This window comes from Ovis canadensis, chromosome 4 (genome assembly GCF_042477335.2).
Source record: "Ovis canadensis isolate MfBH-ARS-UI-01 breed Bighorn chromosome 4, ARS-UI_OviCan_v2, whole genome shotgun sequence".
NCBI lineage: Eukaryota > Metazoa > Chordata > Mammalia > Artiodactyla > Bovidae > Ovis > Ovis canadensis.
The window spans coordinates 63,151,651-63,179,128 of record NC_091248.1 but is presented as its reverse complement, the minus strand read 5'-3'; the positions used below and the strand labels follow the sequence as shown (position 1 = coordinate 63,179,128).

Genomic DNA, 27,478 nt, shown 5'->3' with positions numbered 1-27,478 from the left:
ATACCAGTGAACCAGATTGGTCCTTTATCTGATAGGTTACCCCAGGAGGACCCTAGGTCCTTGATGTGGTGGACAAATACCTCAGAGGAGGGGAGAGCACACACAGACCCCAGAATGACTGGTGCTGCTTCTCAGGCTTGCACTTGTTCATAGGCCTGCTGCCTCTGTATGTGGGCTCTTATTGCAAAGACCCATTTCTGCTCACCTTTCTGCTGCACTTTATCACTTGAGAACCTCTTACTAAAAACTTTTGACATAACTGGGAAAACTGAGTTTTAGCAATTGCCAGGCAAGGTTTATATTCTAGTAAATTTAAATCAGGCTTCTAATCCACATTGAAAATTGGTGATAACATATTTCAGAATTTTGTCTAGTAGAGCATTTTACTTATACTGACACATGTTTATGAAACTTGTTTTAGTGAGTTATTTCCTAATCCTCAAGGAAATCATATCATCTGGCCAGATTAAAATTCTTAAAGCAGTCCTCCAGAGTACTACCAAGATAATGACAGTGCTTTTGATAAAGCATAAGAAGGTTAGAAAGAGATTTGGTGCCTTCCCCACCACCCCCAATATAGCCTTTTAGACTGACAAAATCTGAATAAAGATAGGCCATGATGGTCTGAATCTGGCAAAACCAACTCCATGTGAAGACTGCCATCACCTACTGAGGCTGTCCCTTTGCTCTGTTCCAAGCAGCACTCTGCCCTATGATACTGCAGACACCAGTGTGCCACCGGGCCCCTTCCATGGCCTTGCCATAGGTAGGATGCTGTTTCTTACACCCAAAGAAAATCTCTTCCTGCTAGAACCTAGCCTGTTTTCTCTATTTCTGTCTGCTTTCTGGAAATGCAAGACCTTCAGTTAGCATTCCACTTAAAATAACCACTGTTGTATTTTAAAATAATTAAGTTCACCTCATTCTCTTGCTTTAGGCGTTTGAATCATGTCTGTTGTTTTTCCCTAAACCTTTGCCAATTTCACTACATCATTCTCAGAATATGATTTATTTTTTGAAAAAGATACAGCATTATATAGCCAGTGATCTCATTGGCTCTCTAATTAATATCAGGTGATTTCTAATTTTGCCATAACTCTTCTTTCCTATAAATATTGCACATTCTTTTCATATATTCTTTAAAGAGCAATTATAAACACTTATGAATTATAAATAGTATTTCATGGAGCATCAGCTGGCATCATCTGTTGATCCAAATTAAAGCCTTTCCAAACATCTTCTGGGAGGAAAAAATTGCATACCATGTGTATTGTTACATAACCAGTTCCACAGTCAGAATTCTACTATTGGACTGATTGGATTAAATAGCACAAGAGCAGAGATATTTTTGCCAAGAATTTGTTTGGGGAAGGCAGTGTTTTCTGTTGCTACCAAGTGTAAAATCCTGTTTCAGTATCTAATATTGATTTATTCACTAACCAGGCAAACCATGTGAGTGAATGGAGAATTGTAAAGCTGCAAGAGTCCTTGAGAGGTCAGAGTGCATAAGGCATTCTGTGAATCATCCAAGACAGATGGTTGTTGGTTTCATTCTTCATAGTCTTTCAGTAAACAGATGCAAACATTCCTTCAGTCATCTTCCTAGCATCCTAAATCAGTCTTTAAAATTTGATTTAAACATTGTATGACGTTTTTTAACTCTTAACAAAAATAAACAATGCCTTTTCTACCATTATGGAAAAAAAAAATTGCTTAGGAGTGAAATAGCAGGCAGAGGGGGAAAGGAAATGTCCAACAGTGCCTTTTAGTGAACTGGCTGATTTTTTTTTTTTTTTTTTCTTTTGCAGATCATTACCCAGTTCAGGAAAGCCTGATGTTCCCTGTTCTCTCTACATGAAGGAGCTTCAAGGTTTCATTGTCAGAGTTATGAGTGACTACTTTAAACACTTTGAATGCTCGGATTTTGTCTTTGACAACACTGAAGCTATTGCCCAAAGAGCCATCGAACTCTTTATCCGCAACGCCAGTCTCATTAGACCTCTTGGTGAAGGTGGGAAAATGCGACTTGCTGCTGATTTTGCACAGGTAAAAAGGGAAAATATTTCAACCTCAGTATTATCCATTTAAATAAAAGCCCATCTGTGTATTATTCAGTGTTTTAAAGAATTGAAACATGAAAAAAAGTAAAAGTAAACTTAATAGGTAAAAAAGGAAAGAATTTAAAGCTACTTTCGTACAAGATATTTTTTACTTTAACAAAAGAATCGTCACTCCTCTTTGATAGTTCAAGGTACATCAAGTAGCTCATTCTACAGTAAAGTAACATTTCCCATTTTTCATAATATGGGACTTTCTCACGATTTTATTATCCTGCCAGGTCAGTAATGATAAGAATAACTGATTAACCTTGTTGGAAAATAATGAAGAGAACGAAATTTATCCTTCAAAGAGTGGGAAAGCACAGTCTGCTCTCATGTAAAGAGGAGCTGCAACACATGTGCGGTCCTCCAGGGTCAGTCAGCTCAGCATTCCAGGGCAGGTTCTAATTCGTTTACATGTACAGAGGTCCAGGTAGATTGTTTGATCCTCGTCTGTTAAATAAGAATACTTTTCCTATGCACGGCCAGCCTTCAAGTCATTCCACACTATCTGATGTGAATGAAGTAGAGTCACATTAAAATAGCAGAATAATAATCAGCTCTTATGGAAGGGTTTTTTTTTCCCTTTGTCCTTTAGACAGACTTTTTAAAAAGCCTTATAAATATAGTATCAGAAGCAGATAAGAACTACCTCACAAATCTGCTTTCATTAAAAAAAAAAATTAGAAACAAATAATTTGTATTTACATAGCATGTCAAAGGTGAACTCATTTTTTTAAGCCTTTGAAAGCTGTTAGCCCTACTGGTCTAAACAGTAATCCAAATGGATTATTCCCAGTGGTGTGCCCCATCCTCGCTGTTTATAAAGGTAGACAAGTTGTAATGTCCCTCCTCTTTATTCCTGTGCATATCTGGGATCAAGTCTTGGTTCATATTCCTGCTCCCAGGAAAGAACATGTTGGGCTACTTACACCAGGCAGGGGTTTTAGAGGCTCCTTCACACCCAGCAGTTACAACAAGGTACATATCCTGATGTTTCAAGAACCAGGCTGTCTTCATGTTAATTGGTCTAGAGTTAGTCATTTTCATCCCCAAATGATATGCCCGAGACCACTAAGTCAGAGTAAGGAGCCTTCCTTTGTGAAATATGCCTTTAGTAACCTTAGCGTGACAACGCTTATGTCACCTTTGTGTGGCTCCTTTTACCCTTTCCATTTTTGTCAGTGTAGTTCTTAGGCACCTGTACATTTTGTTGTTACAAGTAAACTTCAGCTTAAAGAGAATTATGTGTCGTGTCACACTTGTGGGTATGGCAAATTTATTGGGGTTACAGGGGTTACAGGCTGATTATCAAATGGAAGGCACAGTGATGTACCAAGGCCTGCTCATATTTGCTAAAAACACTGTGAGCTGTGCCCCAGTGAGTGTCTGTTCTTTTTTCCCCCTTTCCTCCTTCATTTTGTTTTTCTTTCCCTGTCCTCTTCTCTTTCCTGGGCTCCCTCCCCCACCGGTTTATTTGCATTCTGCTCCAGCTGGTTCTTGAGTCACTTTCCTGGAGGCAGCACTTCAAGTCCAATTAGAGTGGCAGCCGAGCAGGAGATGGCCGACATGAGAGTGCTGCGGGAAGAAGGCTTTTTTTTGTTTGTTTTAATGATATATCCCCTTCTGAGTCCCAGGAGTTGGAGAGTGCTATCCTGTGACCCTTGCTATCACAGCCGGCACCTGCTTAAAATGCCTAGCTTCCAGGGGCAGGATTGAGCTTCTACCTTCCTTGAACCACACATTCAGAATTTTATTTTATTTGGCATTTCCTGCTTTCTGAAGACATGTTGCCCATGAATCAGACCTTTTTCCAGGTCCCTTCTCTTAAGATAAATGAAACGCATCAATCGTTATTATATACTAACTTATTATGCACCAAGGCCACCTCTGCTTTCCATCTCTTACTCAGTGTTAGAGTATGTTTTCCAGCCCTGCAGTGACCCTGGTGGCTGCACCCTCTGTGAGCTGATTCCTTCGCTCCTGGACAGTGTCCCTGCTTCACAACACCCTGCCCCTCACTGTGCGGCTTCTTCCCAGCCCTGCAGGTCATGGGCAGTGGAATGACAGGCACAGGCACTTTGGAAGTTAGTCGTGGGTGTGGCCAGCAGCTTTGGCAAATATTCCAGCTATTGTATCTTTTCCTGTATTTTACAAATATTAAAGTGAGTTTGGGGCTTCATTTCATTTAATGTAGTTTCTTACTACAACTACAACTATGTGATATTCTACCTCAGCTTTTGTACTTGGTTGGAAATACTTTTCTGAGGTAAGTGAAAACACTTGGATGGCATTACCCTGATATTTATATTCATGACAGGCATCACCTGGGACTAGAAAGCCTTTTGGCTGCCTCATTACTAAAAGTTCTATCAATTTGTATTCAAAATTAAACAAAACCATAGCAGCTATTGGAATCAAGAACACACTTATCCTTGATGGGTTTCAAAAAAAGTTCTTTTGATAAAAGTGCCTGCTATTCTGGCATAAATAACAGAAAGAGGAAGAACTCAGAAGAGAGTAGTTTGGGATTACTGATAATTATTAGTCATCAAGTCCAGTTTGCAAAGGCAGATAGATAATGATATATCTATGATATATCTATTTATATATATATATATATATCTTTTTAAAGATTTATGTAGGAATCCTAACGTCTCCTCACTGGCACCATTACACAGGTGAAAGAGAAAATATTTTCAGGGAGCCATCTGGTGGGTTCATGATGAGGAACGTGCCCAGCGCATAGCCCCTTAGGAATCAGGTCATGGGCATGAGGTGGTTTCCTCATGGTAATTAATTCCCTGCTGTGACCACATGGTCTCTGGGTTTACACTAATCACACAGTAATCCTCAAGCATTAGGCTTGTCCAAGCCACTGGGGTTCTGCTGATGCAGAATCTCTCTGGGGACCTGTCCACACTGTCCTTTGAACCACACATTCCCCTCTGCTCCTCAGTTGTGTTTCTTTCCCAGAGAGAAGGATGGTGTTTTTTTTTTTAAAAAAAAAAAAAACATTAACGTTTTATTTATTTATTTTTGGCTGTGCTGGGTCTCTGTTGCTGCGCAGGCTTTTCTCCAGTTGTGGCGAGTGGGGGCTTCTCGCTAGTTGCTGGGCTTCTTATTACAGTGGCTTCTCTTATTTCAGAGCACAGCCTATACCACATGTGGGCTCAAAAGCTGTGGCTCCCGGGCCCTAGAGCACAGGTTCAGTAGTTGTGGCATGGGCTTAGTTGTTCTGCGGCTTGTGGGTTCTTCCCAGATCAGGGATCGAGCATGTGTCTCCTGCACAAGCTCACAAATTCTTAACCACCGAGCCACCAGGGAATCCCTAGAGAAGGATGACTTTTGATGTTGGCATTAAATTATTTACTCAGTGGCATTCTGAGCAGTTTCTGTTTATTTCTGGTTCCCTTTAAATATATATTTATATCTCTCTTGCTTTTTGCCTGAAAATGATAAATTTAGGGGGAAAATCTGCAAATAATCAAGATTCTAATTCCTGTTGCCTTTCCTTCTGAACAGTGTCAGGGCAGGAATGCCCAGGAGTATCTGAAGATGCCCTGTGGTTAGCCAGATGTCCACGGTGGGCATGGAGCAGCTATGTAATTAGTTAACCATGCCTGCTGCTAACTGTTTGTTGCCTCCAAACAGGAGAGCTGGAGAGAGGCAGTTGCAGGTGCCGTTTTGTATCGACAGCTAACGGCAGAGTTACCTCTAAAAGGAACACTCCTGCCCTTCAGAAGCATGGCCTTTATTGTTTAGTGGAACTCTGGCGGGAGAAAATGGTTTTTAGTACCCTAGGGGTCCTTGATGGATGAAAAATTTATGTTAAACATTTAACGTTTTGAAATTGTCATATGGCATAGAAATCTCCTGCAGTCATCAGAGATGACACAGCCATTCGAGGTCATATTCTCATACTGTAATTTTCTCCTAGCTGTTTTATTTAACATTCAGTCCTGCTCAAGTGCTAAGGCAAAGGTTGTTGGCTGTAATCTTTGAAAATGATAAAGCCCACTGGGGTAACTAAAAAAAAAATTGACAAATTTCAGTGTGTAAAAAACCATTATAAATGCACCTCCACAGAGAAGCAGACGGGCATAGATACATGTTACAAATCACATTTTTACTTTGTGCTCACTGTAAAATAAGTACTACATTCTGTAGGAAACCAGAAACTCCTATCTAAACTGAATAGGTCCCAAGGAACAGCCCATTGCCCACAGTCTTCAAGAACATTGGCTTGAAACTGCTCTCTTTTGTCATGTTGGAATTTTCTTCGTCAGATTTCTCTTTTTATTTACTTATTCTTTTGTGTTTTAGAAAGTTTGTTGACCATGTAAGGTCTCCCTCTAGGACATACAGTACACTCTGTGTCTTCTGTATGCTGAGAGAGAAATCCACCAGTCACGAGTCACCCTCAGGACCATCTGAAGAAAGGAAGCTGCTTTGTAATTTTCCCCTGACACGCAGTTCACACAGTTGATTTCACACTTGTTTGTTGTTTCTCTTAATAATAATCAATATGTGTGTGCGTCTGTGTTTACACACACAGATCTCTCATAAGCTAGATGAGTGAAGATTATATTATTTAAATATTTATCCTCTTCAATAAATTTGAGAGCTCCTCAGAGGTAAGACTGTCTAATTCATCTTCTTATCTCCATGTCTAGTTTGGTGCCTGATAATTAGTAGGGAGTAAAAAATATTTCTCAAATGAGTGATTATGTCTCCATGGTCTTCCAATGGCAAGAAGATTTGAGTAGTTTTTCAGAAAGCTGGCCAGCAAGACAGATACCCCATTTTTCATTCATATGTTTTTCTTGAAGAAAGATGTTGATTTACCAGGGAGCAGGCTTTTCTCAGAAATTTTCTAAACTATTCTTTACCAGGTTTCTTTTCATAGCAAGCATAGTGAAATGGCTTACCATCTGCCATATATGCAAAAACTTTGCATATTCACTTCGTAGATAAAGAACAGGTAACCTAAAACTCCAATTAATGACAACATTTCCAGTCAAAGGAGGAAAATAAAGAGAAGTAGTAGTTGCTGAATTCTTCAGTCAGAAAGCAAATTAATCCACTTAACAATTTAAAAGGGGGAAATTAAAAAAAAATAGTAATTGCTGACACTTAATAAGCACTTACTATATGGCGTGCACATAGTGCTTTGTGAAATTATCTATTTTGTTTGCATAATTTTATGATGGGTATTATCTGTGTTTGACAGATGAGGAACTTGGAACATAAAGAGATTAAGCCCAGAGCCACACAACTAGTCACTGTAGATCAGAAACTGACACACATGTGCTGCCTCCAGAGTCAGTGCTTTTAATGGCTTTCACCAGCCTGCTGAAAACTGTCATCATTTCTGTTTAATAGAAAAAGACTTGTGATGCTCACTTAAAGTACAGACACATAGGCAGTCTTGAAAACATTTCTTTTTCTGATTTTTCAATGGAGAAAAAAAATCTAAACCTTCTCCTCATACACAACAAATGCTGCTTTTCTATTCTTGAAGGAATTATCTTATGACCTTTTTAGTAAATAAATGCAAAAGCTATCTAAGTTCTTGCCTTTTAATAAACTTGACATTCAGAGCTGCCTTACAGTGCAGATCCAATTAAGTTTACTTCAAGCTGCAACTTTCTGTGATCCAAGTGGGTCCCCAGTTCACTTCAAGATTCTGATATAAAAAGCTATGGGATATCTTTTAATATTTCAGATGGAGTTGGCTGTGGGTCCATTCTGCAGAAGAGTATCTGATTTGGGAAAGTCGTATCGAATGCTGAGGTCATTCAGGTAAGGCATAATTCTGTTATCACTGTTAATATAGCCATACCCTATTAGCAGATAAATCCTTTCCTATTCACGTTGATCTACATGAAATTGCCATTATTCAACCGTTTTGTGATATACAGCAAATAATGGCACTTTCATATGGTTCATCTTGAAAGTTATCCAAACCAGAAATTTATAATGTTATATTTAACAAGGTGTGTGTGTGTGTGTGTGTATTGCAGTTCAGTTGCAGTTCACAAGATTGAGCTGTTAAATTTTTTATTATACTCTTCCTAGGGGAATTTTTTAAATTCTCCATTCTTACAGAAATATATTGAATAATACCAGGCAGTTCATAATTATATAGACATCTTTTTCTGGAAATGTTATTGGTTCATTTATCATTTCCAACCCAGTCTACTTATAAAAAGGTTATAGTCTGCATGCCATTAAAAAAACAAAGACAAACTATTAGATAGAGTATTTGAAGAACCGAGTTTAGTGTTGAAATGCAGAGAATGACTGTAAATGTAGTAGATACTTTAAGGTAACCGTGGCTAATGCAATTGAGCACAAAATTTGGGATTGAACTTCCTAGAAATCAATTCAAAAAGAAAAATGAGTTAATTCAAACCCATGATCTAAGAATGTATCAATTTAATAGGAAAATCCTTTTCAGTGCTGAATGCTTAGGTAGACCTTTTACCAACTCAAATTTTAAGGACCATTGAATAGCTTAATGTCTAGGTCTTAAGTATCAGATTTTAGAAAATAAAAAGATGTTGTGCATATGGCTGTGTATTCAATAAGCCAGACTTCCCAAACTTTTCACTTCATGGCACACATAGAAAATGTATATGTACAAAAAGATGACCAACCCTGAGAGCCAAGGAGATCAGCATAATAGTTATAACTTGTGACTGAAGCATGCCAGATGGATGGGAAGCCTTGATGTCACCTATGCATAATATCCTGGAGCGTGGTGTTTTTTTAATATTTCTTTCTAAAGATAGGTAAGAGAGTCCAGGCATGTGGCTTTCTATAAACTGACTCAGTACTAGAAACTAGAATAATCAATAAGTAGTATATTCTTTAAAAGATTGCTTCACTCTCTTATGTCAATAGCACTTGAAATATAAGAACCTAAGGTTGTTGATTGAAAGGGGAGGCTTATCCTTTTCTTTGCCTATGTGTACTTGGCAAAGATATTTTTAATGCCAACACAAGAGCCTGAACTTGTATTTTTCTCAAATGCCTTATGTGTACAAAGTTGGATTTCAGAAAAAGTGGGGTCACAAGTGTTTCAGATACCTTCTTTGGATTAGCTCATACCTTTTATAAGTATTTAAATATTTTGGAAGCCTTTGGGTTTGGCACTACCAAATATGGACAAGTTGAAAGAGGCACTGAGCTTACTGATCTTCCAGTCATCTCTATGTACCATCAAAAACAACCTGCCGCGGTCCTGCCCCGGTGGATCCAGGGTAATTCGAAGGGGAGATGGAGTAAGCGAGGAAAAACTTACTTATTTAGAAATATAAAAGAGAGATTAGGAAAGAATAGTGTAGTGGGAAATTTAGTGGAGAAAAGATGCTGAATAACTTGGTTTACATGGAAAACTAATAAAGTTCCAAGACAAGGAACTTGCACTGTCTACGTTAGGCCACTGGTGCCCACTTGAATAGCGGGGGGTGCCCCATCTTAGGCTCCCTCTCATGTGGATCTTAGAAGCCAGGGCAGATCTTAGAAGCCAGGGCAAGTAAGTAGACTCAGAGAGCCTCCATGCCCCAGATGGGAATTCAGCCTGAAAAGGAGAGGGAGGGAGAGGGAGGGAGAGAGAGAGAGAGAGAGAGATTAGACACGGGGGGGGGGGGAGGGGGGAGCCAGATTTCCAAGAAACCAGTTTCAGAAGCTGGTCTGAGAAACTGGTCCATCCTTTATTGTCCAGAAACGCCTTTTATACTTTTTATTGTACATAGAGATCAATGGATGATACAAACTTATGCAGTGTCAGCAGCCCTGACTCTTATCAAGACCAGGCTTTCTCTCTGCATACCTAGTTGTATACACAAGTCTTAGGTAATTTACATCATCTTCTGGCCAGAAGGACAATTAACATTTTACGGCCTTTTCTGATAAGGGTTTGTTAACCAGAAGACTTATTTGCCTTAATAGTGTTGTTCTTCCCAAAGTCTGGTACCACTCTCAGAAAGCACTAAATAAAGTTACATTCTTACATAGCAAGGACACAACAATTTATAACAAGGAAAAGGAGTACAGTGATTTATAACAAAGAGAAAAGTAATTAACTCAAAAGTCTAGTGTTGCTAACATCAAAACTACTATATTCCTTTTTCTATATCCTGATTACATTGATTAATATCCTCCCAGGTGCCTAAAAGATAAAAGATATGGAGGCCTGGCAGCAGTCATTGACTCAACAGTGAAACCCATCACCAATATAATTTTTAGCTCTTTAGAAAAGGCTCTGTATCTTTAAGATGCTTTAAACTTTGTGCCTCTCATGGTTGGGGGACTGTAAACAACTCACAAATTGTAAAAGTCCGGGCAGACTGGTCAGGTAAGTTAGAAAGCCATCAAAGGGGTTTAAACCGAGACATTCTTTTTATATGCAGGAGACTGTTAACTGGAGCCCTAAGTTAATTCCTTTTAGAGGCAGAAGAGTGGAAAGCACAGTACAGTAAGGCAGGCAGACTCTGGTTTTGGGGGGTAGATGTTCAGGAAAATCCAGGGGGAACCCCTGAAGCCAGATCACGCCTTTGCATATGTCTGGCTTCCATCCTCATGACCTTTGCCACAGGCGGGATTCCTCATGCTGGCTCCCGGCAACAACGTTAATAAAACTCCTATAAAGAGATGGTTGGATGGCATCACTGACTCAATGGACATGAGTTTGGGTAAACTCTGGGAGTTGGTGATGGACGGGGAGGCCTGGCATGCTGCAATCCATGGGGTCACAAAGAGTCAGACACAACTGAGCAACTGAACTGAACTGAACTGAAAGTTACTTACTCTGGTAAGATGGAAACACAGCAGTCCCAGTTGGATGATAAAATGCTGCCCTGAGTCACAGAATCTTAGCATGCTAGAGGACATTAACCAACTAGTTATTTTAAAAGGCATGGAAAAAGCCATGATTTGGGATTTGCTAGTTTAAGATTAGATAAATATTTTTGATAGTCCTGCCTCCCATATTTGGTTGATTATTCCACATGCATGTATTAAAACAGTGTTTATCTTCCCATTTGCTAATGCAAGACAATCTTTATCCAGGTACTTGCTGTTGTTTTTTTTTTACTTTTTGGCCCTACTGCGCAGCATGTGGGAACTTAATTCCCCAACCAGGAATTGAACCTGTTCCCCCTACGATGGAAGTGCAGAGTCTTAACTGCTGGATCAGCAAGGAAGTCCCTATCCAAGTGCTTTTAAAGTTGTGTCACAGTATGGAGATACATGTTCTGAGGGTTTCACATAAGATTTTCTGTCAACCCACCCCAGTTTCCACATGAGAAAAAGAATCTTTAAAGGAGTATTTAAAGTTTGAATAGTAACACCTTTTAGTATCTATTTAGGGAATAAAAAATTAATGATTGGTGTATAATTTTTTTTAATCCTTGGGTTTTAATAACTACCTTCTGTCTTGAGGCAATGGTCAATCTAGATGTGTTTCAAAACTTCAACTCTCACAGTAAGAGAGATTTTATGTTCAGTTCAGTTCAGTCGCTCAGTCATGTCTAGCCAGGGAAAGGTTTTACGACCTGTCTTTGGAGAAGAGAGATGACAGTTCTGCTGCCTCTGCCTGTAAACGTGATTGAGCAAGGCCCTGGCCCTGCCAGTTTCTCTGCAGTTGTCCTCAGAGGGGAGTTGACTTACAACAGCATGCCCATGTGGAAGTCCCGCAGAGGCCCTTCCTAGAGAGGAGTCAGTCAGTACAGAGTCCTCTTTATTCCAGTAACTCACTTCTAGGCCTTCCTCTTGCTTCCTGCAAAAACTTGATAAGAGGTCCGTATCTTCTCCAGAACGTAGTCCTGAGCAGTTGCAGTGGCAGGGCCCACTCTTGTTCATCTTCTTGTCTGTGCTGTGACAAGGAAAAGGCATCATCTAGTGGCCATTTCCATAACTGAGCTGGACTCTTGTTCTTGGACTGAAGGTTCTAAGTCATATCCAAACCAGCTCAGTGGCCATCAGTAGGAAACTGGCTAAAATAGGCCACATTCATCGGATCAAATATATGCAGCCAATTAAAAATATATACTGTTAGTTAATGTCCAAGAAAAAGAAAAATACTTTCTGGTGTATCAGAAAATGAAAAAAAAGACTACTCACCAGTATATACAATAGGCATCCCTGCTGTTTTAAAAATAATGATCTGTGGCTTTGGAGAGAAGTCAAGGATGAGCATGAAAATATTACCTTTGGAGAGTAGCATTGTTTCTAGTGGTTTTTTTAAAAAGAGATTCCTAAATTTTTCAAATTTTTTGCTTTGGTTGTTGTATATTTATAGTTAGAAATGTCAACAAATATATTTAAAAATTCCTCTTACAGTATTTCTCCCATTTAAAAATAACAAGTGAGCCTAAAAATAACATAAAATATACTAAAATATTATATAGTAAGGGATTGGGGGGCAAGAAAGACAGCCAGACAACCAAAGCCCCAGCAGATTTAGAGGCAGTGGCTACAGGAGGGGCAACAGGCCCAGTGCCAGGGAGGGTGACAGAGTCGGGCGGGGCGCCTCCAGCCTGGACCTCAGGTGCAGCCTCCCCCCCTCCCCAGACACCCTCGCCTTGGCAAGCACCCCCTTCCCCCATCAGGCAGCCATCTGCCTCAGGGCGTTCTCCTTGATGGTGATATTAGTGGACTCTTTAATTAGGCCGGTGAGCTTCTTGCATGCATTTCCATTTTCCTGTCTACATTAGAGTTTCTCAGGCAGCCGGAATCTTTTACCCCAGAGAGAAGGCTGCCTCAGAAAGCTGCTGACGTTAGGAACTTGCCCCTGGGTATTTGTGTTGTAGCTGCACACGGGACGCGTGAGCCCCCATCTTTGTCCATCCCTCTGCAGCATGGTGGTGTGTCCCACGTGCCGTTCGTGTGGGAGGTTACCTTGCCTCCACCTGGCCAAGGGCCTGACCTTGCAGATCACTAAAGACCCTGCCTTCTAGCAGGCCCCAGCATCCTCACTCCCCAGGGAACAGCCTGGTCCCTGAATTACATTCACAGCCTGCTCTGCTGAAAGCCTCCTCAGATTTAATGAAAAAGCACTGAGAGCTGTCAGGAGATAGGGGCTGTTCTGATGGGTCTGTTAGCATGCGGGGAGAAGGGGACTCTGTAGAAGTAACTCTACAGAGTGTAGCGTTCACGTCAGCTGTCTTCAGCTGGAGGAATGGTGAGGGTTCCCCATAGCTACAGTTTACCTCCCTGATCACCTGATGCTTGAGATTCAGGGCAAGGTCTGGCCTGTGTGTCTGTAGACCCGAGGGTGTCCATCTCCACAGCCTCCAGGATGAGCGCTCCCAGCCCCAGGACCCCAGGTGGGCTCTGCTCCTCCTTTCCACTTAGGCCACGCTCTGCAGTCACGATTTCCGTGTTCTTAATTCCAAGTTTCTAATGTCAGCATTGGAGCCAGAAGGCAGCCACATCTGGGGCTTGGTTTGCTTTGGTGCCTGCCAGTACTTCAGCAGTTCCGGGAGCTCCCGGGTGAACATGCAGGGCTGGACGTTTCATTTTTGTCATCTTTATTCAGCAGTCATTGTTTGGTTATTTGTTGTATGTTAGCCTGTACTGAGCATTGTCCTGGGATTTTCTCCTTCCATCTTCAGGACGACAGTTGAGAGTCAGGGGCTCATTCGGGGCTGAGGGGTCAGTTTTCAGACTGCATGTGTGAGAGCTGTGAGCTGTGGGGCTGCATTTGAGACCCCCGGCCTGCCTGACCCCACCGCCCATGCTCGCAGCCACCATGCCTGATGTCTTATTCCAGAAGTTCTCCTTTGTTTTCACTGGGATGGGTCCTAGCACACAGTGTGAAACATCCAGGTAAACATTAGAAAGTGTTACAGACAGTCTAGGCCCCCACTCTGGCCATGCCCTCCTGATCTGAAATGCCCTGTCTCCCTGACTTCCGCTGCAGACAGCCTGCCAGGAGATGCCTCAGGAGTCTTGAACCACGTGTGCACTTTTATTCCTAGAGAATGTCTGAAATCCCCACCTCCTTTCCATCCTAGTCCCCTGGGACAACCTTAGACTCCAAGACAGGGACCTGGGAGGCCTGTCACCTCTCTGCTCTGAGCCCTGACTCACCCCCAGGCGTCAGCCTCCTGCTTTGTCCTCTCCTGGGACACGCAGCCCCTCCAGCCACCATATGTGGACCTCTTCCCATCTCTCTGAAATTCCCACCACGTCCAGTGCAGGGAGAAGTCCTGTGTCCTCTCCGCCCCCTCATTTCTATGCTGATTCCGGATCTCAGTAGTCTAGCCTCCGTCCTGGCCCCTCACCAAAAGCAGCTTTGGAGTGGGGGTGGCGGTAGGCAGCAGACAGCACAGACCATCTCGGACGCTGGCTGTGGACATGTGCACAGGAGGACTTGGGTCTTACTCCACTTCAGAACTGGCCTTAACAGAAGACTAACAGCTGCACAGATCCCTTAAATGTGGAGATCTCTACTAGAAGCATAATTTTTTTTTTCTAATGAGACCTAATACTTGATTAATGAAGCCTGCTAGCTGCCTATGAAGTTTAACCTTGAAAGCGCTGCTATTTGGAGTATTTTTTCAGAATGATTTTGTGGCATTGGGCTGTCTGCATTCTGTAACATCTTAATTTGTTTCCTTTTGTTCCTTGTATCACCTCAGATGGTGATACATTTTTTGAACTCACTGGTATTTCAGATTCCACCTGCAGTCAGGGAGGATGGGAGTTTCATGCTGTGTTCTTTCGGCTTCTTAAAACAAGCACCACAAACAAAATAGCTGCAGTCAGTGTTTACAGGTAATTGTGTCAGTGAGGCATAATACCAAGTCAAATCCAGTTTTGCTTCCCATGGCTTTTTTGGCAGTCCTGTTAGTGGCCACATTTGGTCTCGGCAGAAAAAGAACATCTGTGACTCAGAGCTCCAAAGGGACAGATGATTGACCAAAAGATGCTATTTCAAAATGAGCTGGTTTCTCCCAGGCTTTGCCCTATGCTGGTTTCACCAGCAGCAGCCACGTGTATAGCTCAGCTGGGCTGCTGGACAGGGCACGTTTCAGATCGTTTCTCCCTCCCTGTCTCCTTCCCACTCCCTTTCTCACCCTTCTTCCCTTTCCATCCTTGTAGTGTTTGTATTGGTGGATGGGACTTCCCTGGTGGTCCGGTGGCCAGGACTCAGCACTATCACTGCTATGGGCCTGGGCTCAGTCCCTGGTCAGGGAACGAAGATCCTGCAAGCCACATGGCACGGCCTCTGTGTGTGTGTGTGTGTGTGTGTGTGTGTGTGTGTGTGTGTGTGTGTGTGTGACAGCCTGTGGGGGGGGCACAGCCTGTGTGTGTGGGGGGCACAGCCTCTGTGTGTGTGTGTGTGTGTGTGTGTGTACAAACACGGGTATTCAAACTGCAAAACTAATTTAATTGCTGTAGATAAGTTGTTTCAAATTTGACTTTACATTTCCTGAAGCCAAAGATAAAAGAGGAACAGAATCCACTATGTAATTCCCATTTTCAGAAAGAAGAAAATGTATCAGTTCTGTGTGTGTGTGTGTGACACAGCCTGTGTGTTGTAATTCCCATTTTCAGAAAGAAGAAAATGTATCAGTTCTTTGGAAAATAGTTTAGTGTTTCATTCTAAACCGTTTGTACGTGGGGCTTCAGATAGTGAGCACTGAGACAGACTAGGGACCGAAATACCTGGTCATCTTCCTGTCATATGGCAGAAAGGATTCCATCTGGCTGCTTTTCAGTGAGTTGAGGACTGTCTTACAGGACTGGCCCTGCCCTGGCTCTCCTGTCATCAGCCAGGGTTCTCAGTGAATCCTCCCATGTCACATGCCATAGCAAAGAGTGGGCTTTACTGGGGCAGGGGAGGACCCTCACCGGACCAGGGGTGGCTGGAGAGAGGGGAAGGCATGAGCTCCCCGTCTTGGCACATGGCTCCGGGTGGCCTTTCACATGTGCCGGGCCTGCAGGGTGAGCCCATGACCCAGTAGAGGAACCCCCTCCCGACTGGCTCTTCCCCCTGTTTAGTTCTAACCTGGAAACAGTCATGTCAGTGGTGCTCTTGGCCCCTGGCTGGACTTGGAGGATGGGAATGTCAGCTGTTCAGCTCCTGAGGACCTCAGGCTGTGAGGCGTTTTCAGCTTCCCCTGCCAGAACAGGTCTGCCGGCTACAGGAAGTGGAGCTCTGGGGTGTACTGCCATTCCCCTCCATCCAGAGTCAGCTTCCAGAGGCCTCTGAGACCATGCCAGTCATCACCCCACAGGACCTTTCAGGTCATGCCAGGTGAAAATAATTCCACGAGAGAGTGTGATGAGATGGTTCAAGTAGGTGGGTGACTGGAGATCCACTTTGACCCATAGAGAGAATCTGGGGTTCCTAAATAGATACTAACTGCATAGCCTTTAGACAATGTACTGGGAACATTCATTTGCTCAGGTTATCACATTGGAGCTGTTGACAGTTTCAAGTTGTGCTTTCTCCAAGGGGTCTTTGTTTCTCTCTGAGAATAAGTCTGTTCTAAAAATAGATGCATAGTCGCTCCAGTTGATATCCTGAAAGAGGCTGCTGAGCGAAATGAAGTTCGAGTCTGTGTTCTGCCCTTTCCTGGCTTTTACTTGCTCTCTTCCTCCTAGTTTACTTATCCGTAAAATGGGGATGTAACAGTGCCTACCTGATAGGGTTGTTTGGAGGAATAAATGAGTTCGCATTTATAAAGCTTTTCATAAGTGCTCTATGTGGTTAAAACTGGGAGCTTTGCTCCTAAGGAGATGGGATTTTCCACGCACAAGAGAATGACTTACAGAGATGCCTCCAGGCAAACCAAAAGTTCCCACAGCAACGTTTTCATACCTGAGTAGGTGCTGAATGTGTTGCCTACAACCTGCAGCATAGAACCCCGTGAGGTGATTGACCTTGAGAATCTTTGAGGTAAGTGTACCTCCTCCCAAGGCTATGGGAAGACCCTAGTCTTGCTCCCACGGAGGACCTGGATCACAGCTTTATGAATGTCTGCTAACAGCACAACTGAACTGAAGAGTTTCCACAGTAGCTGAAGACTATAAATTACAGAATGATGTTGTTTTATAGAACAGTTGAAGTTAGAAACATTCCTACAAGGGATAAATTTTACTTGCTTCTCTCAGTCATATCTGGCTCTTGTGGGGCCTCTTGGACTGTAGCCCACCAGGCTCCTCTGTCCATGGGATGTCCCAGGCAAGAATACTGGAGTGGGTTGCCATTTCCTTCCCCAGGGGATCTTCCCCACCGAGGGATTGAACTCACGTCTCCTGGTTGGCAAGCGTATTCTTTGCCACTGAGCCTCCTGGGAGGCCCCAAATTTCACTTACAGAATCGTTAATATAAAGACATTCTTTCCAGTAGTATTCTGGATCCAGCCAGAACCAGCTGTCTGGTGAGAGCTCTCCTGACTCTTGAGTGAGCTGTCACTGTGGTGGGGGAGCTCGTCCTGCTCTGCGCAGGCCCTCGGCTGTGGGCTGGAGTGCGTAGCGTGGCGTGAAGTGCGGGGCCGGGGCACAGAGCTGTTGCGCAGGGTTCAGAGTCTCCGCTCAGCCAGGTGCTGCCACCTTACCTCTTGAGAGTCAACCTCTGCAGCTTGGCCTTTATCAGAGCCCAAAGCCGAGGAGGAGTCAGTAAAGGTTTCAAATTATTTTCGCCTGCATTTTGACAAGGTAGTAGGTGGTTAGCAACAGGGTAGATTTTCCTGCAGGTTCCTGTAAAATGCAAGCAGGCGTACACTGGAGATATTACAGGTTCGGTTCTAGCCCACTGCCTCACAGTAACTCTCAGAGTAAAGCCAGTCACATGGATTGTTTGGTTTCCCAGTGCTTATTAAAGCTATGTTTAAACTATCCTCTAGTTAATTAAGGATGTAGTAACATTATGTCTAAAAAAATTGTATATATCTTAATTAAAAATATTGCTAAAAAAAGATGCTAACCATCATCTGACACCACAGAGCAGGGTTGCACAAATCTTCAGTTTGTAAAAAATAAAAAGCAAACAAAAAAACCCCCACCAAATCTGTGAAGCACAGTAAAATGAGATGAGCCTATCTTGGATGGTAACCTGGACACACAGTGTTTTAGAAGAGAGGGATGTCCAGTGGGGTAATAATTTCATATATATATAAGGATATAATTTCCCTTTGAAAGCTGTATAGAAAATGATTGAATTTATCCACATTAGCTTATAGCCCATGCTGCTGCTGCTGCTGCTAAGTCGCTTCAGTCGTGTCCGACTCTGTGCGACCCCATAGACAGCAGCCCACCAGGCTCCTCCGTCCTTGGCCCATGGGAGGATTATATATAAAATAGAAGCTGAAAGTTTTGGGTGCTGCCGTTAGAACCTTTTAGTTAGAATTACTTGAAGGCTTTAACTGTGTGCTTTCATTTTAGCCTGTTATCAGATGAGCTCTAAGGGGGGGGGGGCGCAGTTTGCTCAATCACTTTGAAGTAAAGTCAGACCCAAAGGCAGTGAGTTGGGGGCCAAGGAAGGAGCTGAAGGGGGGGTCAGCCTACATGTGTGTGTCTGTGTGTGTGTGTGTTAGGCTAAGAAATGGTCAAGAATAATCCAGTCTAGGAAGACTGTTATTATTCATTCTATTATGTATTATGCTATTATACTAATGCTAATACGCTATTATGATTCTTCTACTGAGTCACCTCTTTCCATATTGAACAGCATTAAATGACTTCTGCATTTCCTTCATTTAGACCACTGCTCTTCCAGACAAGTGAACATGTGGCCAGCAGCCCTGCACTGGGGGACATAATTCCATTCAGCATCATTATTCAGTTTTTGTTCACAAGAGCACCCCCTGAGCTGAAATCCCCCTTCCAGGTAAGGAGGTGAAGCCAGAATCCTCTTACTTGTCTTCCTTCTGAACTCAGTGAATGTGGGGGACTCCCCCAACCCCACCCCTAACTCACTGAAGGTTCTGGCCTTCTCCTGCCAAGAGAAGTCATGAATTTGTGTCTTAGCAGTGAATGATTCAGCAGGGAAGATTCCCACTCCCCAGGCCCTACTTTCTCATCAACGTATAGATCACCTGCTGCATCTAGAATTAGCCCTTTAAATAACAGTGACGCAAGTAATTTATGTTCATAAAGGTTTTTTGACAGAGGCCCCATTTCCTTTGCTGACCCACCTTCCACTGACAAACCCGAAAGGCCCCCTGGGGCTGGGAAGGTGCACCAAGGGCCGTGCTGCCCGCCTCTGGGGCCGGTGTCTGGGGTCCTCTGACCCGGGAGTCCCAGAGAACGCTCCGAACCCACGAACGCCCCACAGGATAGGACAGGGTGTAGCCACTCTCTCTGACTGTGTTTCCACCCGCAGAGGGCAGAGTGGTCCCACGCACGCTTCTCTCAGTGGCTGGATGATCACCCTTCTGAAAAGGACAGGCTCCTCCTCATCAGGTAAAGCCACGTGTGGCGGGTGCACCTGCGTGTTCTCAAAGCCTGGGGCCTGGGGGGACGCTGGGGAGGAGTGGGGCCCAGGCAGGTGTCCACATGGTGCTCCCGGGCCTCACCTGCCGAGCGCCGCCAGGAGAGCTGGTGGCCCAGCAGGCTTTGCTTTCCGTGTCCCTTGCATCCGCTAGTGCTGTCCTGTGCCTGATGCAGCCTAAGAACCTTGCACTTTGAAAACCATCCTCAGTTATGAAGCGACTCCTGGCCTTGGCTCCGCATTTTCCGCTCCATTTCCATGTGGGGCAGCTACTGAAGTGGTGGAGCGCAGGTGCGAGTAAACGTGGCATAGTTGCTAGTGGACGCCCCGCAGCCTGGTGCCTCTCGGGTGTATTTATGCACGTGTGCACGCACATGCAGACACACATGCCCCGCGTACCCCCGCACACACACACACGTACCCTGCGCACACCTACCATGCTCAGGGAAGGATGTTTCCACCCTCTACATGTATGCACACACCCCACGCACCCCCGCACGCACACACCCCCCACGCACACCTGCCGTGCTCAGGGAGGGATGTTTCCACCCTCTGTGTATGCACACCCCCCACGCACACCTGCCATGCTCAGGGAGGGATGTTTCCACCCTCTACGTGTATGCACACCCCCCCACGCACCCCCGCACACACACACGCACCCTGTGCACACCTACCATGCTCAGGGAAGAATGTTTCCACCCTCTACATGTATGCACACACCCCACGCACCCCCACACGCACACACCCCCCACGCACACCTGCCGTGCTCAGGGAGGGATGTTTCCACCCTCTACGTGTATGCACACCCCCCCACGCACCCCCGCACGCACACACCCCCCACGCACACCTGCCATGCTCAGGGAGGGATGTTTCCACCCTCTACGTGTATGCACACCCCCACGCACCCCCGCACGCACACACCCCCCGTGCACACCTGCCATGCTCAGGGAGGGATGTTTCCATTGTCACATATGCACAGACACCGCGCGCCCCCGCACACACATACCTGCACACCCTGCATGCGCATACACGTACATACACACATACACACACCCTGCGCACCCCCACCATGGGTGAATGAAGCAGGGAGGGACACTTTCACCGTCACATGTAACTTATTAAGCATCTCTCCTGCATCAGCACCGCTCCTTTGAAATTTCTCTCACCAAGACCTTCCGAGACCTCTTAGCCACCAAATCCCAGTGTTTCTGTTCTCTCAGTATCACTCTGCAGCTTTAGCTGAAATTGACCACCACTTTCTTCTTCAAACTCATCCCCTGACCAACTCCACACATTTTTATTAATGCCCACTATGTGCAAGGCCCTTAGGACACAAAGCAAGCCAAGACAGGCCCCGCCTTTTTGGCTCTTTCCTGACCCCTTGGTCGTTTGTTCCTGCTCTGACCTCTGTGACTGCTTTTCCCTCAGTCTCGTTTTCGGAATTGTCTTCTCCTGCCCACTGCTTGAATGCCATCGCCTCCCACGGTGTGTCCCTGGCTCCTCTTCCTTCACGTCCAGCCTGTGTTTCGGTTCCCCAGTGAGCTCCCTCAGGCCGGTGACTCTAGCGGCTCTTCTGTCCTGGGGCCCCGGGACTGTGGTGCATCTTGGTTGCTCGGGGTCTCAGGCCAGCAGAGTTGCTGTTACATGTCACCACTCAAAATCCCACAGAAATCTCAACCCCAAAATGTCAAAAATAAATCATTTTTCCTCTCAAACCTGCTCATTCTCCTAGACTCACCGTCTTGGCTTGGGGTATCGCTGTCACCTGTATTCAGCCAAGCTAGAAAACCTTTAAGCCATCATCCACCTCCTTGGTCACCCTCATTCTCCAAAGCCCATCAGCTGTACCTCTTAAATCACTCTGGGAACCATCCTCAGCTCTTCGAAGGGCTCCTAATGCTGCTGGTCTGGGCAACAGCACCAAACATGTTCGCCTAGGCCTGAACTCGGGGTGAGTTGGGTTGTCCAAGGGCAATGTGTGGCTCATGTGTGAAGCGATTCTCAACTGTGCTGGCACCCGAGAGTCAGTTACAAAGCTTTGAAAAATCCTGGTGTTGAGACCACACCCTCAACTCCCTCAGAATTTCTGGGGTTGGGTCCTGGTGTCAGGATTTCTTAAAGTGGCTTGGGCAGCTCTTTACAGCATCAGTTCAGTTCAGTTCAGTCACTCAGTCGTGTCCAACTCTTTGCGACCCCATGAATTGCAGCACACCAGGCCTCCCTGTCCATCACCAACTCCCAGAGTCTACCCAAACCCATGTCCATTGAGTCAGTGATGCCATCCAGCCATCTCATCCTCGGTCGTCCCCTTCTCCTCCTGCCCCCAATCCCTCCCAGCATCAGGGTCTTTTCCAATGAGTCAGCTATCCGCATGAGGTGGCCAAAGTACTGGAGTTTCAGCTTTAGCATCATTCCTTCCAAAGAAATCCCAGGGCTGCTCTCCTTCAGAATGGACTGGTTGAATCTCCTTGCAGTCCAAGGGACTCTCAAGAGTCTTCTCCAACACCACAGTTCAAAAACATCAATTCTTCGGCGCTCAGCTTTCTTCACAGTCCAACTCTCACATCCATACATGACCACTGGAAAAACCATAGTATTTACAGCATAGCCAGGACTAAAACCGAGTTGCCAGGTGAGAGACCCCACGGAGAAAGGAAGCTGTGGGAGGTCACGGGAGGAAACGGCAGTCCACCGGGTCCTGGGAGGGGAACTGAGCTCAAGCATGGTGACTGGAGCCCAGGGAGCTCCCAGCCCCGCCAGCACCTGTGTGGGTACAGTGGAGCTTGGCCTGCACCTGCTCTTCTTCCTTGCTGTCTGCTACCCTCTCAGCCAAGAGCATCTGATCCAGAAACCGGGCAGGATGTGCGGTGATCTGTCACCGTCAGCGCAGTGTCTGGTTAAACTGGTTTCAGAAAAGGCTTCAGGTGCGAATGAGGGACTCCGCTTGGGGCTGCCGTGGGGGTTGTGAAGTCTGTGAGTTTCCCCTGAGGCCCGTAGACTTGCCCAGCTGCAGTGCACCGGGTGATAGAAGAGGACTCAGGACTCAGTGAATCAAACAGGGTGCATTTTTGTCTCCTTAAAGAGTTGGATGGACTTCATCTACAACAGTTGTCCTGCTGTGGGCACATCGCAGCTCTGTTTTCTTTTGCTTTTTTAAAAATGTCTCCTGAGTGATATCATCAGCAGTGCTGTTGCTAAGCCTATATTTAGCAACTGAAAATCACGCTCAGAAATACTGTCATGCTTTCTGAAGAAGGCCTGCCCATCACTGCACACATGGCTGCAATTAGAGCCTTCCACCCTGAGCGGGGAGTGAAGCCCTCCTTGAGGGATTTCAAAACACTGCTTCTCCTCCAGCCCAGGCTGGTGGCAGGGAGGGGCGCTTTGTCCTAGAGTACACTCTTCTTGTCTGTCATTGCAAAACTGGTTTCGTCCCTGCATATTGAAGCACCACTGGATGAATTTCTTGCCCCTGTAGATAAACCCAGGGTGAGTATTGTCCTTTAAATGTCAGTAAGTTTGTTTTAGCTTTGGGGCAAACCTTGCTGTAGACTCATCTGCTGCTCCCGGCATGGTGTGTTGTCATAAGTGGTTGTCATAAGTAGGGCAGATCGAGGGTACAGCAACTACTGCGGAACTAATGGCAAGCAATGACCTCTCTTCTGCCTTCCTTTTGACGCCAGATATTTTCTCTAGAGCTTGAATGAATCCTAGTCAACTTAATAAACAGTGACTCCTGGGGCCTTGTGGGGTAAGTGGGGACAGTGGGGAAGAAGGCACCTCCCCAGCCCCCAGCAGGCAGGCGTGTGTGCCCACGGCGGGAGGGCGGCAGCGGGAGAGCCTGCAAGTGTTGCCTGTGTTCTCCGCAAAGGTGAAGGCTGAGGTTTTGATGCAAAGATTCCTCAAGCTCTGCAGAAGAGGTAGGATTGGCCGCAAACCCACCAGCTCTTGATACTGGCAGTGGGGCAGCGGCTCTTTTCTGGCCTCCCTGCCTTTGCTCCTCCTGACTCTCGGTAGGGGAGCACCTTTATGGTGTCACAACTGTCTACAGACTTTATTTGCTGATTGGTACTTTGCATCTGTACGATTGTCAGTTCTTTGTGCCAAGTGCATCCTTGGACCCCGCCCCCCACCCTCCTGCAGGCATCCAGGACCCACAGACTGGGAACGATTCCCTCAGCTCCTCCACTTCTGTAGGACCACACAACCCCTATGGATGGAAGGTGAAGTTTGGTTTCATAGGAGCTGATGTTCCGGTGGCACGAGATCCCTACCCATTCTGGGAACTGGGTGCCTAAGATGAGATCCTGGGGTGGACGGAGCCAGGGGAGAGCCTGTGAAGGCACAGGTAGTTTTTTAAGTCATTTATGTGTTTTAGTATTAAGCACACTGATATTTCATGGCTGACAAAAATCAGTTTGGTTTCTATAAAAATCTCCACGTATATCACAATGCAGTGTTGTCAACACCACCCCTTCCTCTGCTAAATGTTTGCAGAATTCCTGTGCTTTTTCTTCAATAAGGATAAGTTTAATAATCTTCCTATTTTGGATACAAATCAGAGTTGAGAGTCTTACATAATGTTTGGCCCAATTTCCAAGAAAGCTGATGTTTTTTGCTCAGGCAAATGAAGTAATATAATAATTACTTGAAACTCTTGCTCTGATTTTATGTGGGAGGGCAGCTTTAATCCTTTTTCTCTCCATAGTTCTCATAGTGTTTTTGATGAACAAAACCAAAAGCACTAACCACACTGATTTCTGTTCTTCCACATACTGTGTGGTTTTATGTAATGTCTCACCGTTTTAAAGCAGACAAAACTGCTACATGGATTTTTGTCTAAATATTAGATAAAATGACTCTAACCCTCTAACCCATTCACTGCAGAATGATGACAGTCTGTGAATTTCAGTGCTCTGATTTCTTAGACTGATACATCCACACCATCGATCGTCTCAGACAGTGGGCCCTTAGGGGTTTCTCTGCTGTGTGTGAGTCTGCAGGGCCTGCCCGGTGGGAGTGGGCTGAGTGCCTGGGATGCCATGGCAACTGGAATAGTATCACTAAAAGAAGCACGTTCTCCTCACAGAGAAACGGCTTCGTTTAAGCCTCAGCCTTGACGTGAATAAGGCATCTCGCAGAACATTGCTCTCTAAGGGCATTCATTAGATTTCATTTTGCGCGCATGTACTTTTGCAGATCCCCTACACTCATGCTTCTCTTTTACTTACTTTTTTCAGCGCTTTTGTTCTTTTCATCATATCAAGATATGTCCTATCTTCCTGTATCTGATTCATTTTTAAAATTCATTCACTGTGCATTTGTCAAGCACTAGTCCTGGGGCTACATTCATGCATGAAACAGTTGTTAATCATAAGAGTGAAACTACCCAGCACAGAGGTCCTTGCACTGCAGTGTGATCCTGCGGGCAGAAGGGTAAAGACCTGCCCTTTACATAGAGAATCCGAGGCCATCAGGAGTGCAGTGAGGGGACCTCCCTGGTGGTCCAGTGGCTAAGACTCTGAGCTCCCAATGCAGAGGTGCAGTGGGAAAACTGTGTTGGAGGGCTTCATAGGTGCAGAGGTGTACCTAGGAGAGCCAGGTGCCTCACAGGGCAAGCCTTTAATTCTAACTAAAACTTATGGGTATCTTCCCACTTTGCCTATGGACAGGTCAAGACACAGTCTAGATCACACAGCTTGGTCGGGAGGCAGAGCCTAATGTACCAGCTGTGCTTTTTAAAAAATACTTATTTATGGTGGGGGCTGGGTCTTTATTGCTGTGCATGGGCTTTCTCGAGTTGCGGCGAGCAGGGGCTGCCCTCTAGCTGCGGTGCCTGGGCTTCTCAATGCCGCGGGCTGTAGAGTGCACACTCAGTAGCTGTGGCACACAGCTTGGTTGCCCTGCAGCATGTGGGATCCTCCCAAATCAGAGATGGAACCCACATCTGCGTTGGCCGATAGATTTTTAACCACTGGGCCACCAGGGAGGTCCACAGCTGTGCCTGCCAGGCTTCCACACCCCCCACCCCCAGCCCCTGCCCTGCTGGTTTCTGGGTTGATTACTTTATTGTGAGTGGTGAAGTATGAAGCCGGCTTTCAGAGATCCATCCCCAAATGCTGGGGTCCTGCTAAGCTGTGCTATTGGCGCAGAAGTTCTAGACTTTTCTACTTCTTGTGACTCCAGGGTGGTTTGTTTTGTGCTGCCTGGAGTCAGGAACTGCTAAGTCACTTCAGTCGCATCTGACTCTGTGTGATCCCATAGACAGCAGCCCACCAGGCTCCCCCATCCCTGGGATTCTCCAGGCAAGAACACTGGAGCCAGGAAAGGCTTTATCAGAAACAAGGCACTTGAGCTGGTCCTAAGTAAAAGCTCTACAAGAAGTGGGGCGGGGTGGGGGGTTGCATGTTGGCATTCCAAAGATAAGGACAGCTGGTCCCAAGGAAGGCTCTCACTAACTTAAAGACTGGCTCTCACTAACAATGAGATGGTGTGGACAAAGGGAAACAGGCCTTTTATTGGAGCTTGACTTTATTTTAGAGTATTTGCACAGGCACCCCAGTCTCTCAATGGGTGAGCATAGGGGTTGGGCTCTGCCTGTGTCGGTAACACAGACAGCAGAAATGAATGATTTGAGGGTCTTTTTAGGTACAGCAGAGGCTGGGACCCAGCAGTGACACAGTTGGGAAAGGTTGGCAGTGAAACGTGTTCAGTGGAGTTGTGAACGTAGACACTGTCCCAGGGGCAGGAGGGCACGGCAGGAGGTGGACCACAGGTGGCCGCGCTGGCTATGGTGTGGCAGGTCCCCTAGCGCAGGGCTGATGGCACTGGGGTGACCACCACCACCAAGGCTGCGCCAGTATTAGGGCACAAAATGGCAGGATTCAGACTGAAGCAAAGGTGGAAGGAGGGACCACATGTGGTAATATGTTGTTCAGTTATTAGGTCATGTCCTACTCTTGTTTCCCCATCAGCTGTGGCACACCAGGCTCCTCTGCCCTTCACGATCTCCCTGAGTTCACTCAAACTCCTGTCCATTGGGTCAGTGATGCCATCCAACCATCTCATCCTCTGTTGCCCCTTCTCCTCCTGCCTTCAGTCTTTCCCAGCATCAGGGTCTTTTACAATGAGTGGGCTGTTCGCATCTGGTGGCCAAAGTATTGGAGCTTCAGCTTCAGCATCAGTCCTTCCAATGAATACTGAGGGTTGATTTCCTTTAGGATTGACTGGTTTGATCTCCAGCACAATTTGAAAGCATCAGTTCTTGGGTGCTCAGCCTTCTTTATGGTCCAACTCTCACATCTTTACATGACTACTGGAAAAGCCATAGCTTTGACTATACAGACCTTTTTTGGGCAAGTGATGGCTGTGCTTTTTAATACATCTAGGTTTGTCATAGATTTCCTTCCAAGGAGCAAGCGTCTTAAATTTTGTGGCTGCTGTCACCGTCCACAGTGATTTTGGAGACCAAGAAAATAAAATCTGCCAGTTCCCACTTTTTCCCCATCTGTTTGCCATGAAGTGATGGGACTGGATGCTGTGATTTTAATGTGTTGAATGTTGAGTTTTAATCCATCTTTTTCACTCTCCTCTTTCATCAAGAAGCTCTTTAGTTCCTCTTTGCTTTCTGCCATTAGAGTGGCATCATCTGCATGTCTGAGATTGTTATTTTTCATGGCAATCTTGCTTCCAGCTTGTGATTCATGTAGCCTATCATTTTGCATAATGTACTCTGGCTATCAGTTAAATAAGCAGGGTGACTATACAGCTTTTGACATACTCCTTTCCCAATTCTGAACCAGTCCTTTGTTCGTGTCCAGCTCTGTTGCTTCTTGACCTGCATACAGGTTTCTCAGGAGGCAGGTAAGGTGGCAATATGTAGGGTAAATTAACAGGACCTGAAAACTGGTTACGTGCAGGACTT

At 45.3% G+C, this 27,478-nt stretch overlaps 1 protein-coding gene across 2 annotated transcripts in view; it reads left to right on the top strand.

Moving 5' to 3' along the window:
• Window positions 1-27,478, top strand: part of COG5 (component of oligomeric golgi complex 5) — a 279,231-nt gene that overhangs the window by 248,674 nt on the left and 3,079 nt on the right. Inside the window, exons 18-22 of one of the 2 annotated variants that reach the window (XM_069587901.1) lie at window positions 1,809-2,046; window positions 7,828-7,904; window positions 18,825-18,951; window positions 19,447-19,526; window positions 20,983-21,363. In XM_069587901.1, the coding sequence (XP_069444002.1) occupies window positions 1,809-2,046; window positions 7,828-7,904; window positions 18,825-18,951; window positions 19,447-19,526; window positions 20,983-21,286 (826 nt within the window). In that variant the 3' untranslated portion in view covers window positions 21,287-21,363. Of the gene's footprint in view, window positions 1-1,808; window positions 2,047-7,827; window positions 7,905-18,824; window positions 18,952-19,446; window positions 19,527-20,982; window positions 21,364-27,478 lie in introns of those variants that run through there. The other variant, XM_069587900.1, reaches the window with a different exon arrangement.